Source organism: Hyalella azteca, unplaced genomic scaffold (genome assembly GCF_000764305.2).
Source record: "Hyalella azteca isolate HAZT.00-mixed unplaced genomic scaffold, Hazt_2.0.2 contig4874, whole genome shotgun sequence".
NCBI lineage: Eukaryota > Metazoa > Arthropoda > Malacostraca > Amphipoda > Hyalellidae > Hyalella > Hyalella azteca.
In genome coordinates this window covers 255,540-271,744 of record NW_025935084.1, presented here as the reverse complement: position 1 = coordinate 271,744, position 16,205 = coordinate 255,540, and the positions used below count along the sequence as shown (strand labels likewise).

The following is a 16,205-nucleotide window of genomic DNA, read 5'->3' as shown; positions in this document are numbered from 1 at the left end:
GATTTTCACTATGGTATTTTTGTTTTCATTAACTTACAATTTACATTAATTGTAAATCAATTCCAACCTAACGCTATCAAATTTCTCATAAATGTTATCATTAACAGTGACCCTTAGATTTTAAAAGACGTTAGGATTTAGCGAAGTGATGGGGAAGTATTTGCATATGCCAGGGATCCCCAGAAGCCAAGAATTTTATACTTTACTATTTAGCAGGGCAATTGAGTTGGAAATCAATGCATTCTGCAAAAAATCAATCTGCCAAATTCAACTGTTAACTGTGAGACCTTGTTAAAATTTTAACATTTCTTAGAAGATAGAAAGATTACGTCGAATAGTAAATAGAAAACAGAATCTTCTTCATCGTCACGTAATATTAATTTATCTTTAATCAAATATATGTATAAGGTTTTGTTGAAAAGATACCTCCCTAAATTGCCGCCACGTAGTTGTAAAATCTCCTAAAATCTTCTATTTTGGCTGGCAGGAACCAAGTTGAGTTCTCCGAACGCCACGGACCACAAGGCAGCCGCCTGATCGCCGCCCTGGGGTCCAACAGCTACAGGTTGCCCCTGGCCGGTTACGCCCCTAGAATTCGGTACCGGTTAAGATAGCTCCAGCTGCGCTAATTACAGTAATTTACGCTTCAAATTCATTCATCGTTTTTGTTTCATTCATTCATTTATTTTGCATTAAAATTCGTTTACATCTTGGAAAATCTTTAGATATCGTCTCTCCTAGAAGTCCAAGAGTGAAACCTTGATCGTATATAATCGCATCATACTTTTGTAATAGTGAAGAAATACAAATTCCACATCGAAACTTCATTTAAATTAAAATCATATTTAGCTATTGCATAAAATCGTGCAAGTAAATCATTGATAGTTTCCTGGCAGTTCATTTCTTTGAATGTGATACGCGATTCACCCGCTGCATGTGTTCGCCGTTGATCTGTCCTGAATTATGTTAACAATTCGTTTGTTCGAACTCAAAATATTTCCTCTGTAACGCAGGTTTATTAATTGGCTGATAATGCCACCCAGATGCATCGTACAACTTCAAGTTAATTCATTTATTTGTGTTGTATTTCCTGAAAATTCTTCATTTACAATAAACTGCAAACGAATACTTACCCAAACTAAAGCTACGAATCTTAATAATGTGTCCCCATCTTCTATATCTACCAAGCATAAATTTGTTACTTGCAAAGTGAACTGAATACTTACCCGCCGCTAAGCTATTCGTTCAGTAAAGTAGACGTCAGTAAACTAATTTAATTTGTTTACGTAAGCCCCGAATAGAGCTGAAGATGTGTCGACAAATTTGTCGCCATGCATATACCTGGGAAAAGGCGCGGCTGTAGTGTTTTGAGAATTGGTTGTTGAGAAATTAGAAAAGTATATTTTAAATAAATATTCCTCAGATGAGTCTTACTGATACATTGCTGTTGTTATTTTCATAAGTTTTGCTCATCCTCAGTCTTTGATTTTGGGCAAGTCGAACCCAATAAGGCTTTGTTAGGGGAAAGTCTGCGCCGTTCATCGAGTCAACATTATTATTATTTTCATGTGGAAGTGACGTGAATCTGCAATATCAATAAACTGGAATTAGGGTTATATACTTTGAATGCAGTTCGTTTGTATGTGAACTTATGTACTGATTTCTAGAAACAAAGCTTAGGGTTAGGGTTAGCTGTAGGCAAGACAAGAGGCAGGACGATATCGTGTACAATAATTGACTAAGCAATCGAAAATAGATTAATTTACCAATACCGCATTTCAAGAGAATAAATTAACAATCGTGGTCTCAAAGCGAAGATTATATTGCGTCTCAATGATTTACCGCAGCTTTTAGGAAGGAGGTGAATTTGAAACTGAGAAAAAAATCAGGTATAATCTAGACAGCGAGGAATAGTGAAGGATAGTTGGAGATTTTATATTGTAGAAGCACAAAAAAAACATATATATTGACGAATGAACCTTTCTTCTCAGCTGATTCACGAGAACACGTTTCCATAATATATGTTGAATAATCATTTAAATGAAAAATTCCATTAAGTAATTTACTTGGTGTGCATTATTAAAACGCAAATATGGAGCCCAAATCGAAATAAAGAAGTGACACATTCACACAAACCTAGAAATAGTGAAATGGCGCATCCGGCGTAAAACTATGCAGAAACTTTCGCGCAGTCCAGCGAGAGCTTCACTAACAACTTGAATACCTGGCAATTACCAGTCATTAGTCGGTTTTAAATGGACTCGACTGCCGCAAATATGTCGACTCTTGCATAAGCCCGGACAACGTTAGAAAACTGCAACAAGTGACAATGACAGAACTCCAAATTCGGGATTCCTCAATTGTAAACGTATTTATTAAAAAGAGGTGTAACCTTAATTAATTACAGGCTTTTAACTCAAAATTCAGGGAAAATCGGTATTTTAACTCATGCTCTTTAGCGCAGAACTCGGAAAAATTACGATTCCAGTGATATAGACCATCATTTGAAATATTTCATGCGTTCATTGGGTGCGCAGCCGCAGACCAGCAAATTAACGCTCAAATCAGCCCTGGAGCCAACATCAACCATCTAAATGCTATAGATATTGTCTGGCATGCATACCTTCATTGGTTCAGATGTACTTGAAGCCGATCGTGAAGACCTATCAATCACACAGAAACCGGCTTTCAATACTGTCAAGATATCATTAGATAAAAACAAATTCTGAAGCTCATACGATGACAATTTATAACCCGCTACCTCTTAGTGCAAATTCAAACAATCTGGACTTTTGTAAGTGGATGCACCGCTTCTGAACACTGCCTGCCATGCATACATTGAGCATGCGAAAACCTTCAAGTGAGCAAATGAGCAACGTCGCACCTGCCTGGTCCAACAATCGAGACTGTCATTATAATGTCCACGCCGAGGTTATAGATTCGTTAAAAAAAGTGAAACTGAAGGAACGCCTTATAACTCAGTGGAGAGCGAATTGGCACATTCAAGAAGAAGCGACTTCGATGATAACCTATACAGCCATGCGTCTCGAAACTTAAAGGATAAGGACCTACACCTGAGATTACAACCACTCGTAATTGATCCCATTACGTGATGCAAGATGTGCTGAAGCAAACTGGTTTGCACTCAATGAACCTGTTTCAGGATGAAAACGGCATCTTGTGGATTGGAGAAGACATCAAACGCTAGAACTAATGCAACGAAGAAAACACCATATCCTGCTGGCAAAATCTCTGCACAACATCGTAAAAATACTGAAGGGTCGCCTGCCGAAGACCACCACTGCCCTGGATGTAATGGACCATCATGATTCCTGCTTTCCAGAACGTAGCCTTCAACACTTCAAGCCGTCCGTATCTAGGCCGTGGGTCGAACAAGCCCTCGGCCGAACGGCCACATGTCGAAGGACGATAAATTTTGGAACAGAACTATGCTTTCTGAAACCTAACCACAGATGCGGTGAACGTAAAATTACGTAATTTAACGATGCCCCGAAGTCAGATTCGATCCGCGGCCTGGTGGTGCACGGCAGGTTCTATGCGAGGCCGGAGGAAGACAAAGCCGAGTGGTTCACGGCCTGTCTCTTATACACATCTAGATGTGTATAAGAGACAGCTGGAATACTGTTCAAGTCCTCATCTGTGAACACACTGCTGAAGAACTGATTAAGAACGTTAGCCTTGCCCTCATCAGAGGAAATCTTTCGTTGTTCTACTTTCAAATCAGATATACCGTCCTTTGACTTACACTTCGAACTAGCGTACAAAAAGAAGGCTTTCGGATTCTTTTTGGCATTCGTAATCATAATTTCATTATTATAACACACATTCATTCGACACCCATTCTCTAAGGAACAACTGCACTCTGCACTAGAAAATGAATTTGTCTTTTCGATTGTAACAATCTACTGCTCTTTTCTACGTTCCTAACATTCTATGGCCTTTGGGTTCGTGTTTGAACCCTGCAGAGGGCCCAGCTCTCGGAGCCGATTGATTTGTTCAAATCAGGTAGGGATTCGTCCAATTAAAACGGATAAATTTTCATTGGGATCGAACGAGATTTGCGCTCCAAGAATTAACACATGCTCTTCTTTTCCAAAATCTCAGTGGTTAAAAATTTTTCATTTAGAAAATATTTGTTCCAAGGAATAATCGAGGTTTGAAGTGTAAGTTGCGTAGTTAAATTTGTTTAATAAATTGGTTGCAGTTTACTGAAGATGCAACATCTCGACGAGGAAAGATCAGGCGCTGCCACTGGGACATTTTTCAATTGAGATGGTGAATAAAGAATGGTGTTTTTTATTAGGTGAAATGGACGGACACACGAATTCCTCAACATAGCCGGGTGTAAAAGAGTATTCTTTTATATCAGGATGACTTAATGAGAAACCGAGGCTATCGAAAATGTAGTGACAACACACATGTAAGAAAACGAAAATTTTGTAAATTAATGTGCACCCAAATACAAGAAAAAATCGTTTTAAGTTGACGGAATCGAGAAAAAAATCAATTCATTTTGCTCAGCGCAGGCAAAGAACCGACAATTTCAACAGTTGTTAACGATGACTTTAACGCATTCATGCCGATGCGATGCAATTACTTCAGCAAATTACATCACTCTATATTGAGAGCGTCTGCTATATTTAAATAATGCTCCCCATTTGTTTCACATCACAACAGACTGTTTCTGGCTTGAAAACCAAGTATCTGGAAAGAGTGTTCTGAAGTTGGGAGGCAAAATTTTGAGAAGGTCAATCTTAACGACTATAAACTAATCCAGACGTTTCAAGTGGCCGACTCGTAGATTCTTCTTCCCCCTTCAAATGCATCATGGCAGCAGCAATATAAAAATTTTCGTACCTTCTCAGAGTCAACTGTACGATACATAGTGGTTTATTTCGTCGATCATCAGGTTCGCTCATTCCCAGTCGTGGTAGCTTGCACGTCGAAAATAAGCGGAACTTTGTTGTTTGGTTTGTGGATTTAACAATTTGTCATAACTTTTCTAAGCTAAATATAATAGTAATGGGTGTTATTCAGCGAGTTGTGTAAGTATTCATTGTGCTAATGGTATGGAAAAATTAATACTATTGTACGACGTGATATATCGTTAAACGGTTAAAGTATGATTTGTAAAATAAAATTTTGTATGCTAATTGCAAAATAATTTTGTTTATGAAGAAAAGACATTTTTTGAGCCAATGCAACTATAGTAATAGTATATGATGCCTTATCAAACTAGAAAATGGTCACAAGACTAATGTAAATCAATAAAAATGCATTTTGAATAATAATAATAATCATGGTGCAATTCTATAGTTACCTAGCTTAGGCTAGCTAATATCACTTTTATCAGTAATAGCTATGAAAGAATATAGATTATAGTATTTTGAGATTTTGGACCAAAAACAGACTGTTCCACAGCACACTAGCACTCACAACTAGTTAGGAAAAGTCCTGTGTTTTTCTATAATATCATGACTCTAATATTGTATAATTTGGGTAGGTATGGAATCTTGCAACTCTAATGCGGCTGCGGCTGCCATCTGATCATGCCATGTATTTATCTTTTATTAAAAAACCGCAGTTTGCAAATATGTTATTTCATTAAATTTCAAACTATTGCAATTGCAATACTTGGTAGGTAGTTACTAGTAAGTACCATGCTGACATGCTCTCATCATAATATCCTACTGCAGTCTGCAGGATATTTTGGTTATTATTGGTTATGCAGATTGCAGGATATTTGGATTGAATGAATATTTAATTCTGCTTGGAATTAAAATTCAAGCAGAATCAGAAATAGGTACCTGGTCATGGCCATGCTTGCAAAGTTGCACTTGGGCTTATACATAGTGGCAAAGCAGAGAGTTTGTTAGACTCTCCTTCAAGTTAAGTTTCAAGTCCTATAAGTAGACCAGCTAACTGAGCTAAGTATTATGGCCACACTCAGGATGATGTATGTTTTCGGTGAATTTTCCCGCGTATTTTCACTTTTTTTAATCTATTGCTGTGCACAGTTTGCGCAATGTAATGAAAATTGATTCACTTGGCGCACGTGTTCGCGCAATCCCGGCCATCAATTCTACGTCGCGCTGCCGCGCACGAGCAGTTTGTGGAGGAACAGACGTAAGCCGCAGTTTACGATTACCGTACGTTCCGTATCCGCCAATATCTCTGCAAAATTCTCTTCCAGAGTCTGTAACTAATTCTACAGAATGAACAAGGTTATCATTACCATCAATAAAAGGAATTACTCTTCCTAATTTCCCAAGTACACAAAGGTGATCGCTATGAATTTGTACAATATCTCCTATCTCAACAGTATTACTAGAAGTTACATTGATGGAATGAGATCTTTCACGAAGTGAAGTCAGAGAGTCCAAATGATTGCAAGTTAAACATTTGAGAAGGATGGTCTTTTCATTCAGGGATGGGTCGCGAATATCTTCAATGTCAATGGGTTTGGAATTTACCTGATTTGACGACCATTAATCAATAGTGATGGTGTTATTGGTTGTGAATCATTGATATTCTGTAAGATAAGTCAATGGTCTGTTGTTTATTTTTGCTTCATTTAAGCAATTATGGTTTCCAAATCTGATTGCGTTATGTTACGTCATGTATACTTTGAATGTGAAAAATTATAACTATAATATGAAATTTGTTACGTAGGTTATCATAGAATGAATCACAGTAGAGTATCAAAATTGCAGTTCTGCCACCACCCTTCATTGAATTATCCCACCTTGTTTCTAAAATTCAACAATCTCTCTTCTAGCAAAGTTTGCGAAATTCATTATCTACATAAAATACTCTGCAGCAGTGGTCGAGTTCCAGTTGACATGACATCTGTTTGCTTGTTTGACAGTAATTTTGTAAAGGTTGCTTCAGATAAACTAATCATTGCCATTCCCATGTTTCACCCTCAATGTAACGTAGCTAACAATACTGAATGGCATTATTCATATAAACTTGTATCTATTAAACTTTTACATCTTGAGATCTGATGGAAGCGGTGAGCGTCCCTAACAATAGGGGGTTTTTTTTGGAACCTTTATTGTTTTGGAGGGGGGTTTGGCCCCAAAAAATATTTCAACATGGCTATAATTAAAAAATATAATTCCTTGTAGTTAATAAATATGAAATCTCTCTGTTAAAAAGTTAGATTTCATTGGTCAATAAAGTTTATATAAACTACACGAGTCGAACCAACAATATTAAAATACAAGACATGTCCGGGTTACTTCTGACGTTCCGCTTATCGGCTACAGAACATACGGTAATCGTAAACTGCGGCTATTAGAGACACGGAATGTAAACAGGCGGTGTTGACATATGCTTGGAGAAAATTTCTTCTAAAATAAAGTTCTAGATTTCTCATTCACCAAATTTCCGTGTCAAGAAAAATTATACGTTACTGAAGGATAATTAAAGGCATGCTGTACTGAGTATTTGTCTGTTCCTCAACAAACTGCTCGTGTGGCGTAGAATTGATAGCCGGGATTGCGCAAGCGCCTGCGCAAAGAGAAAATATTTAGATAATTTTGCACAAACTGCGCGGTCCTATGACTTCCAAAAACTCATTCCCCAAAAACATACATCATCCTGAGTGTGGCCTCAATGGCAAATAAGAGCATCTATTTGGAAGGAAAGAAAGAGTTCAAATTCTAAATCTGATCTTCAAACTTGAAGTGTTGAATGATGCATATTCTTACCAGCAGTATGTTTTAAACTGGCAATGCTTGCGTGTGGTCGATGCCTGCCTTGCCAGTTCCAAACTTCCATTGTCATCTTCACAGAGCAGAACCGACTAACGTTGGAGCCAGAGATGTGTGAAAACTAATTTTTTTTAATGTAAATTTAATTGTAAACCAAGTTATATTTTGACTGCTTACCACTGGCATTCATAAAATTGTGAAGTGGCCAATGCAATGCACAAGTGGCCTACACAATTAAATAATCCCATCCTTCTAAGGCCACTGGACCAAACAAACTAACCATCTTCCACCTCAAATATCTTGGACCTATTGGAATTAGTTATCTGACACGCCTTTTCAATGAGTCCCTCTGAACAGGTTGAATTCCTGACATTAACAAATCCGCCAAAATCATACCACTGCTCAAACCCGGTAAACCGGACAATGACGCTAAATCCTGCCAACCAATCTCCCTGCTTTGCTTGCCATCAAAGTCCTGGAAAGATGTTTGCTACCTATTATCACCCAACACCTGCCCCTAGCCAATCATCAACAAGGATTCCAGCCTGGATATTCAACCACGTCTGCACTCACTCTTCTCTCTACAGACATCATCTACGGTCTGAACCAAGAGGCCTGCTCACCAAACCATTATCGCCGCACTGGACCTCACCAAAGCTTTTGACACTCAACCTTCGGATACTAATCGACGACCTTCTCGCCTTCCCACTACCCAGACCTATCACCCACTCGATCTCCAACTACCTACATGGTCATTCTGCCTCAACGGAATTCCGCCATCAAAACTCTTAACACTAAATAATCCACGCATGTGTTCCACAGGGCTCTGTCCTGTCTCCTACCCTCTTCAATTACTATGTCTCCAAGGCACCCCATCCACCATCCAATATCAAGATCATCTCCTATGCTGACAATTTCACAATCTACATCACTGGTCCCAATGCTGACATTCTCACCCAGCAACTCAATGATTACCTCCCTCAACTCTATAACTTTTTCACTCACCATAACCTGGAAATCTCTGCCAGCAAATCAACAGTCACCTTCATTACACCACACATGGCCCAGTACAGTCACCACCCTCAAGTCAAGATCAACAATCAACTACTCCCACTATAACACAACCCAAAAATCCTTGGCTTAACCTTTGACACCATGCTCACCTTTACCACCCACCACAGAACCACTGCAGCAAAAGCCTCAAAACGTAACAACATACTGAAAGCACTCTCAGGCACCTCCTTTGGACAAGCCATGGAAACTCTACTACAAACATACAAAACCATCGGCCGCCTAATAATTGAGTACGCCTGCCCAGCCTGGTCTCCTGTCACCTCTCCTACCAACATCACCTGCCTCCAAACAGTTCAAAACTCTGCTCTGAGAACCATAACTGGTTGCCACTACACAACTGCCAAACATCTTCACTCTGAATGTCAAATGCTCACTGTTCAGCAACACATGGACCTCCTCTCAGCCCAGTACCTTCTGCAGAGCCACCTCCCTCAACACCCCTGCCACCAAATCACAAGACCGCACCCCCAATCCAGCAACATAAGAGATACTCTTTTCACCAAATGCATAAATGCAGTTCAACCTTCACTCCCAACCAATATTAACAGTGCCACCCTCAAAGCAGCTAGCAGCACTCTCCATTCCAATGCTGCCCAAGCTGCCACAGACTCATACCACCCAGTACAGCTCAACAGCTGGCCTCCTCCATGCCCAGAAATAGATAAATCTGAACAAACACTTCAAAGATCCGCAAGACAAACATTGGCGCAAATTTGCTCCGGCCACTGTATACTCCTGAACAGCTGTAAAAGCAGAATTCATAATAACATAAAATAACCTGTGCAACTACTGCCACCTTTCCCTGGATGATGTGCCCCACCTCTTTGACTGCCCTAACAACACAACACCCCTCGGCACCATAGACCTTTGGAGGGACCCAAATGCGGTTGTGCGCTGGCTCCAGCGACGGCTAGACCAGTGACGCCAGGATCTGGCGCGGGGCAACAACAACAACAACAACATAGAATTGTGAAGCAAGGCATATGCTTGATTTGCATTCAGAAATCGTATGTTCACCCTAGAAAAAAACGTGTTCTCAATTGCCACTAAGCATAGTGGCAATCGAGAACATGTTTTGGTGAGTTGGTATACAATGGAATTGACGCTCTTTCTGCATTTTCTTCAAAATTTGGAAGTATCAATATATATATTTATTTATTTTGGCAACTTGATTAAATTTAATTAAATTAAATTTTTATGTTTCTAATTTTTCATTTGCATAAACTGAATTTTAATTATAAAGAAAAATTTTGTGTACTGATCACATTTCTTGAACTCTTCAAGTGCGATTTAAACCTTCAATAGGCAAAATTTGCAGAAATTCATATAAATAAATATATTGTATAATACTTCTTACTTTCTTGAAATGGTTTCTGAAATTTTAATTTCTGGATATTTCAATGCTTGCCCGCTAAAGGGTTAAAAGAACATGGTATTTCAAGATTTTGAACTGATCATCAATGTTTACAGACTGCTTAACAGTGCACAGCACACTAACACCACCTCTCAAGACATACAATGGTGTACTAAATAAACATTACTCAGCATTGGTCAACAACAGCAAAAGTTCCAGGGATCAACCGACAAGAAATTTGAAGAAAGTACCAATCAAAGTCAGGTTTAATGCCTAAATAATATCAAATATTCAACTTTATGCATGGATTTTAATGCTGTTAACATTGAGAAACTTTTAAGGAAGTCTCTCATATGGTGGTCTTCTAAATGACTATCTACCTATGGAATTTAGGAGCAGGCCGGGTAAAATGGGAGTGCACACCCTAGAAAATTAGTGGATGTCCTGACAGACTGCACTACAACGCTTCAACAAGAAAATCACTGTAATTTCCTCGACATTTACCACTCATGAACTACTACTTAAATCCTGTCCTCATGTGTGGAGTGCACTGGACATGGTGGTGACTGTCCAGATCCTGGAATTCCACAATGTTCTCTTATCATATGCAATTGGAAAAAAACTGTAATTTGACTATATTCAATTGTAACCGCTTCTAGAATCTGTTAGTCCATTTGGTCTGGTCAAATGTATGGCAAACAAAAGTCTATTGACATTGATTGAAAATTTAAAGATCTAAACATGTGTTTATGCTGCTGATTTAGCAGAATTTTTTTGCCCCCATATTTCTATGCTTTGATATAAGTGAAATTCATCACCTGGAATGATAATTTTCAAGTAGAATGGGAAAGCTCATCATGTGAATTCTCCATTACTATTCTGTATTAACTAAGTCTTCAGCAAAAAGTTTTCTATGAACTGAGTGATGAGAAAAAATAAAACAAAAAGTAATATTCATTCTATTAAAAGTAGAATAAAATTAGTAACATAGAATGAATTTTATTTGTTGGTATTCAATGATAATAAGTATTGATTTTTCAATTTTATAAAATTTAATAAGAAGTGAAGCATATTTCAAGTCTAGAATGGCTCGTGTAAAGATTGCAGCAGCAACCAAAGAACTACTTTCTTGTTTAATATGATTTACCAATAAGATGTCAAATTCTATTTAGGCATAGTTTGTTAAAGTGTTCCAGCAACATATTTTCTGTTAGGTCCTAATTATTTATTTATTTTTGGCCCACAAAATTGCTTCATGTGATGTCACATGAGGCGTATCACGTGTGATGTCATCGCAAGCTCCGCCTCAGTAGTCCAAACTCTCTTGTTGTGACTTGTGAAGCTTTCAGAGCAAATATGGCAATGCATTCTCCATGTTTCAACCTCCGTTTCCTGATAGCAGTTATTGTGAATATTTTTTAATGTGATATTGTGAATCGTGAATTCAATTGTGATATTGTCAACAGTCTAATGTTGCACTTCTAACATCTTGAGATACACATTTGCAAAAATGCAAGCCAGTGCTTTTCTTAAGCTAAAGTGGTGTGAATTGTAAAACTCAAAATATGAACAAACGAGTGCTTGAAATCATAACCTAAATAAGTAAGCAAACTATTTTACTGCTCAATTAATCAGTTTATTAATTTACTTTGTGAATCATCATTGTATTGTATTTGCTTAGGTATTAGTAATTCCGGTCACTGGGTGCTGGTATCACTAAGTTTAATTTAACAATTTTATTGACAATTTTGTTGTATAATTATAGTAATTTTTGCCAATGACCATAAGAATATAAGTTGCCAGATTTATTAGAAAGTTATAATGATTGAACCTTGGTGCAATAAATATCAATAAGGATGATTCAAGGACATTTGCACAGTTGCACTATAATTATTCTATCTGATATTGACTGAATCTGAAATTTCCACATTAGTGAGGTCATGAGTCCATGCAGGCCATGGAATAGATAAAAAAGTTTAAATTCTTGAAATGTAAATTATGTACAAAATTTAAATTTATGAATGGACAATAAGTGTGTGTTTAGTCAAATTCATGTTTATAAAAAATTTTTTGATGCAGATGCCTATAGTTTGACTTATTATTGTAATTGTAGGAAGCAGTGAAGTTTGATAAAAAGTCAAATATGGTCTAGTCTCACAGATTATGCCAGGTTAACCTTGAATTTTTGAATGAGTTATATTAAACCATTTTATTACTCATATAGGTATGTGATTAAGCATCTCAAGCATCTTTCCTAGAATATGCAAAATATGCCAATGATTTATTATGTTCATAAAAATTTATTAAGTGATGAAAAATTTGTTACACAGTTCCTCTCGGCAGGACAGTTTCCTTAGATTTGTCAGATTTTTTTCTCTCACAATCATATACTAAGCAGGGTTGGCAATGATTAAATCAAAATGATTAAATCATGTGATTAAATCACTTGATTTTTTTATAAAAAAATCATGATTTTTTTTATTTTTTCGATTTTTTTGATTTATTTGATTTTTTCATATATTTAAATATATTGAGTGGCAGTCTTTAATTTATATNTTAATTTACTTTGTGAATCGTGATTGTATTGTATTTGCTTAGGTATTGGTAATTCCGGTCACTGGGTGCCAGTATCACTGAGTTTAATCTAACAATTTTATTGACAATTTTGTTGTATAATTATAGTAATTTTTGCCAATGACCATAAGAATATAAGTTGCCAGATTTATTAGAAAGTTATAATGATTGAACCTTGGTGCAATAAATATCAATAAGGATGATTCAAGGACATTTGCACAGTTGCACTATAATTATTCTATCTGATATTGACTGAATCTGAAATTTCCACATTAGTGAGGTCATGAGTCCATGAAGGCCATAGAATAGATAACAAAGTTTAAATTCTTGAATTGTAAATTATGTACAAAATTTAAATTTATGAATGGACAATAAGTGTGTGTTTAGTCAAATTCATGTTTATAAAAAATTTTTTGATGCAGATGCCTATAGTTTGACTTATTATTGTAATTGTAGGAAGCAGTGAAGTTTGATAAAAAGTCAAATATGGTCTAGTCTCACAGATTATGCCAGGTTAACCTTGAATTTTTGAATGAGTTATATTAAACCATTTTATTACTCATATAGGTATGTGATTAAGCATCTCAAGCATCTTTCCTAGAATATGCAAAATATGCCAATGATTTATCATGTTCATAAAAATTTATTAGGTGATGAAAAATTTGTTACACAGTTCCTCTCGGCAGGACAGTTTCCTTAGATTTGTCAGATTTTTTTCTCTCACAATCATATACTAAGAGTGGCTTTCCTGTTCATGTAGAATTAATTATGATTTTTAATTACAGGAAACCTTCAACACAGCGTGGCAAACGAGCTCTAGAAGCAAGAGCACCCAAAGTCATAGAAAATGACAAGAAAACTTTATTCATCCATGGGCAGAAAACCAGTCCAATTGGCAGAGATTTTTTGAAATCTATTGTGAGTTAGCCTGCTTGTGGACTGATTTCCTCTATTTTTCCAGATTTGTATTCCCATTAAATAGTATATAAATGGAAACTAAAAAGCAACTTGCAATATTTTTTCCTGTTATAATTTCTACTAGAGAATGGATTTAAAGCTGAATCCTCTTGATATTTTGAATTTTCTTTGTGCAAAATGTGCTGTAATGTTCTGTGTCTTTTTCAGTATGCATTCAAAAGGATCAATTCTATTTATTTTGGACGGAAAAACCCCATTTTCCCCTTTGAAGAGGTTGAGAAACTTGAAAGGCTCTCAAAGTTGAATGATACTTCACTTTTTGCCCTCACCACACACTCAAAGAAGAGGCCCAATAATGTTATTTTGGGTGAGTTGCGAGTTGAATGTTAGAAGCAATGGGACTTCATTGTTGTTTTTTCTGGCACCATTTGTCAATGGAAAAACGGTATCTTTGTTTGCATCGATTATTTTTGCCCTTATTTTGCCAATTTTGCCCTTGCCTTTTGCCAATTTTGCCCTTATTTCAATGCTGGATGTGAAAATCAAAAAAATTATTTACACTCAAAATGAAGGTTAAAGTCTTTCAACAAGAAGAAATTTCTTTTCATGTCATTTTATAGAAGAAATGTATTTGAAACAATTAGAAAATTAAAAAAATTGAAATATTTATTCAAAAACAATCTAAATCCTAAATGTCAATGCAGATCTCATCAACTACCACTTCTTGTTTTTCCTAAGGAACTTTCATCAACCAAGTAATGTGTAATTTATCAACCAAGTAATATGTAATTTGTAAAGACCAATGTTAAATTTGGGGTATAGTTAATTGTAACAATTTTGTGCAGATGATTTGTATTAATAACTCTGATTATTTGGATGCAGGTCGATTGTTCAACCACCAAGTGCTTGATATGATGGAGCTGGGTATTTCTGACTGGCGAGATCTAGAAACTTTCTGCAAGAACAAAGTTGGTGCTGGCACCAAGCCATGCATCCTCTTCCATGGCGTGGGCTTCACTCAGTCTCCTGAGTATGTGCGTCTCAAGTCCCTGCTGCTTGACTTCTTCAGAGGGCCTCAGGTCACTAATATCAGTCCAGCAGGTTTTGAGCTTGCAATCCAGTTTACAATGTTTGAAGGAAAGATCTTCATGCGCTGCTACAAGTGAGTACATTTTTGTATCTATGTTATTGCATGTCAAATTCTGGATGTGATGTGTACATTTGTGTATGAAACTAACTCAACCTTACCCAACTTTTTATGAGTGAACTTTTTGCTCTTAACTGTTATTTATTTTTGTGCTCATAGAATTATTGTACGAAATAAAGTTATTGCCAGCAAAGAACTTCCTCAGAGTTGTGGAACAATCCTCCAATGGATTTTCTGAATGCCTTAATATGGATCAAAAGAATACGACTTATTCTATATGGTACTGTAGTCAAATAATTGATGTTTAACTCTTCCGTGGATGATGCATTTTTGTATAGGTTTGTTATTATTTGTTGTTTTAAATTTTCAGCCCTAGAGAAATGTGTCTTACTGAACAAAAAATGTGCAGAATTCATATGTTACGGCTATCACGTTCTGTAAGTTATGAAAAGCATGCCCTGCAAGTTACAATTATCACGTATTTCCAGAATCCTACTGAAGAAGTCAGGTGTGGAAGTGCCCAGGGTGGAGCTGCAGGAGATCGGGCCGTCTCTGTCGTTCACGCTGCGCCGCTCCAAGCTCGCCTCCGACGACATGCTTAAGACGGCGTGCAGGAAACCCAAGGCTGTGCTGGTCAGTCTTTTACTCACGTTATTACTCCGCTCTCGAGCCTAGTGTGACGAATGCATGGTGTAGGCATCCATTAGAAAATATTACTGTTCTGCATGGAGTGGATTACATGGCCAAATAAATGATTTTAATATGATTTTGGCCAAATATGGCCAAATCAAATGACAAGTATTTTATAGATGATTAGTCACACTCATTTCCCTTCCGTCTATTTGGACTAATTTGTATAATCACTTTGAGTTCTACTCGAAGCCTGCAGCCTACCTTCATTATTATGGCGTTTGTGGAGTATTTTCCGCTGTTCTTGTTCTGTCTCATGAAGTTGACTGCGTCCTCGTATTGAGGAAGTTCCATTATGGCATTAAATTCTTGCCACTGGCTGCTGCTTACTGAAATTGGCCGCATCTTATGTATCCTTGTATGTACGAGTATTTGGGGAATAATTGTTGGATGGATGCTGGAAACTTGTGTTGCTGTTGCCACATTGTCTATAGTTTTGTAATGTAACACATGTTTGTTTGCAGCCCAAGCCTGTGAAGAACATCTCTAAGAACGCCCTGGGCACCAAGCTCGGCCGCATCCACATGACGAAGCAACACCTCAAGGATCTGCAGGTCAGGAAGACGCCGGCCATCAAGAAAGCAAAGAAGGACCAAATTCAAAAGAGGAAAATGGAGAAAAACCTTGCCAACGCTGCAAAGGCGGCTAATTTAGTGAAATAAATGTTCTATTTATCGGGTTATTTTTTGCCCATTGTTTTGCTCAGTTA

At 37.1% G+C, this 16,205-nt stretch overlaps 1 protein-coding gene across 1 annotated transcript; it reads left to right on the top strand.

Annotated features, from left to right (window-relative positions):
* The first annotated feature begins 4,823 nt into the window (after positions 1 to 4,823).
* LOC108675849 (ribosome production factor 2 homolog) lies at positions 4,824 to 16,171 on the top strand. Its single transcript, XM_018163888.2, has 6 exons — positions 4,824 to 5,066; positions 13,527 to 13,659; positions 13,867 to 14,026; positions 14,542 to 14,821; positions 15,295 to 15,439; positions 15,961 to 16,171. The coding sequence occupies exons 1-6, from the start codon at positions 5,044 to 5,046 to the stop codon at positions 16,156 to 16,158; spliced, it is 939 nt and encodes a 312-aa protein (XP_018019377.1). The 5' UTR covers positions 4,824 to 5,043; the 3' UTR covers positions 16,159 to 16,171.
* Positions 16,172 to 16,205: the final 34 nt, after the last annotated feature.

Coding starts and splice junctions, on each gene's coding strand:
- LOC108675849 (XM_018163888.2), top strand. CDS start 5,044: ATGGGTGTTATTCAGCGAGTTGT. Junction 14,822..15,294: donor ATCTTCATGCGCTGCTACAA/GTGAGTACATTT, acceptor ACGTATTTCCAG/AATCCTACTGAAGAAGTCAG. Junction 15,440..15,960: donor GGAAACCCAAGGCTGTGCTG/GTCAGTCTTTTA, acceptor GTTTGTTTGCAG/CCCAAGCCTGTGAAGAACAT.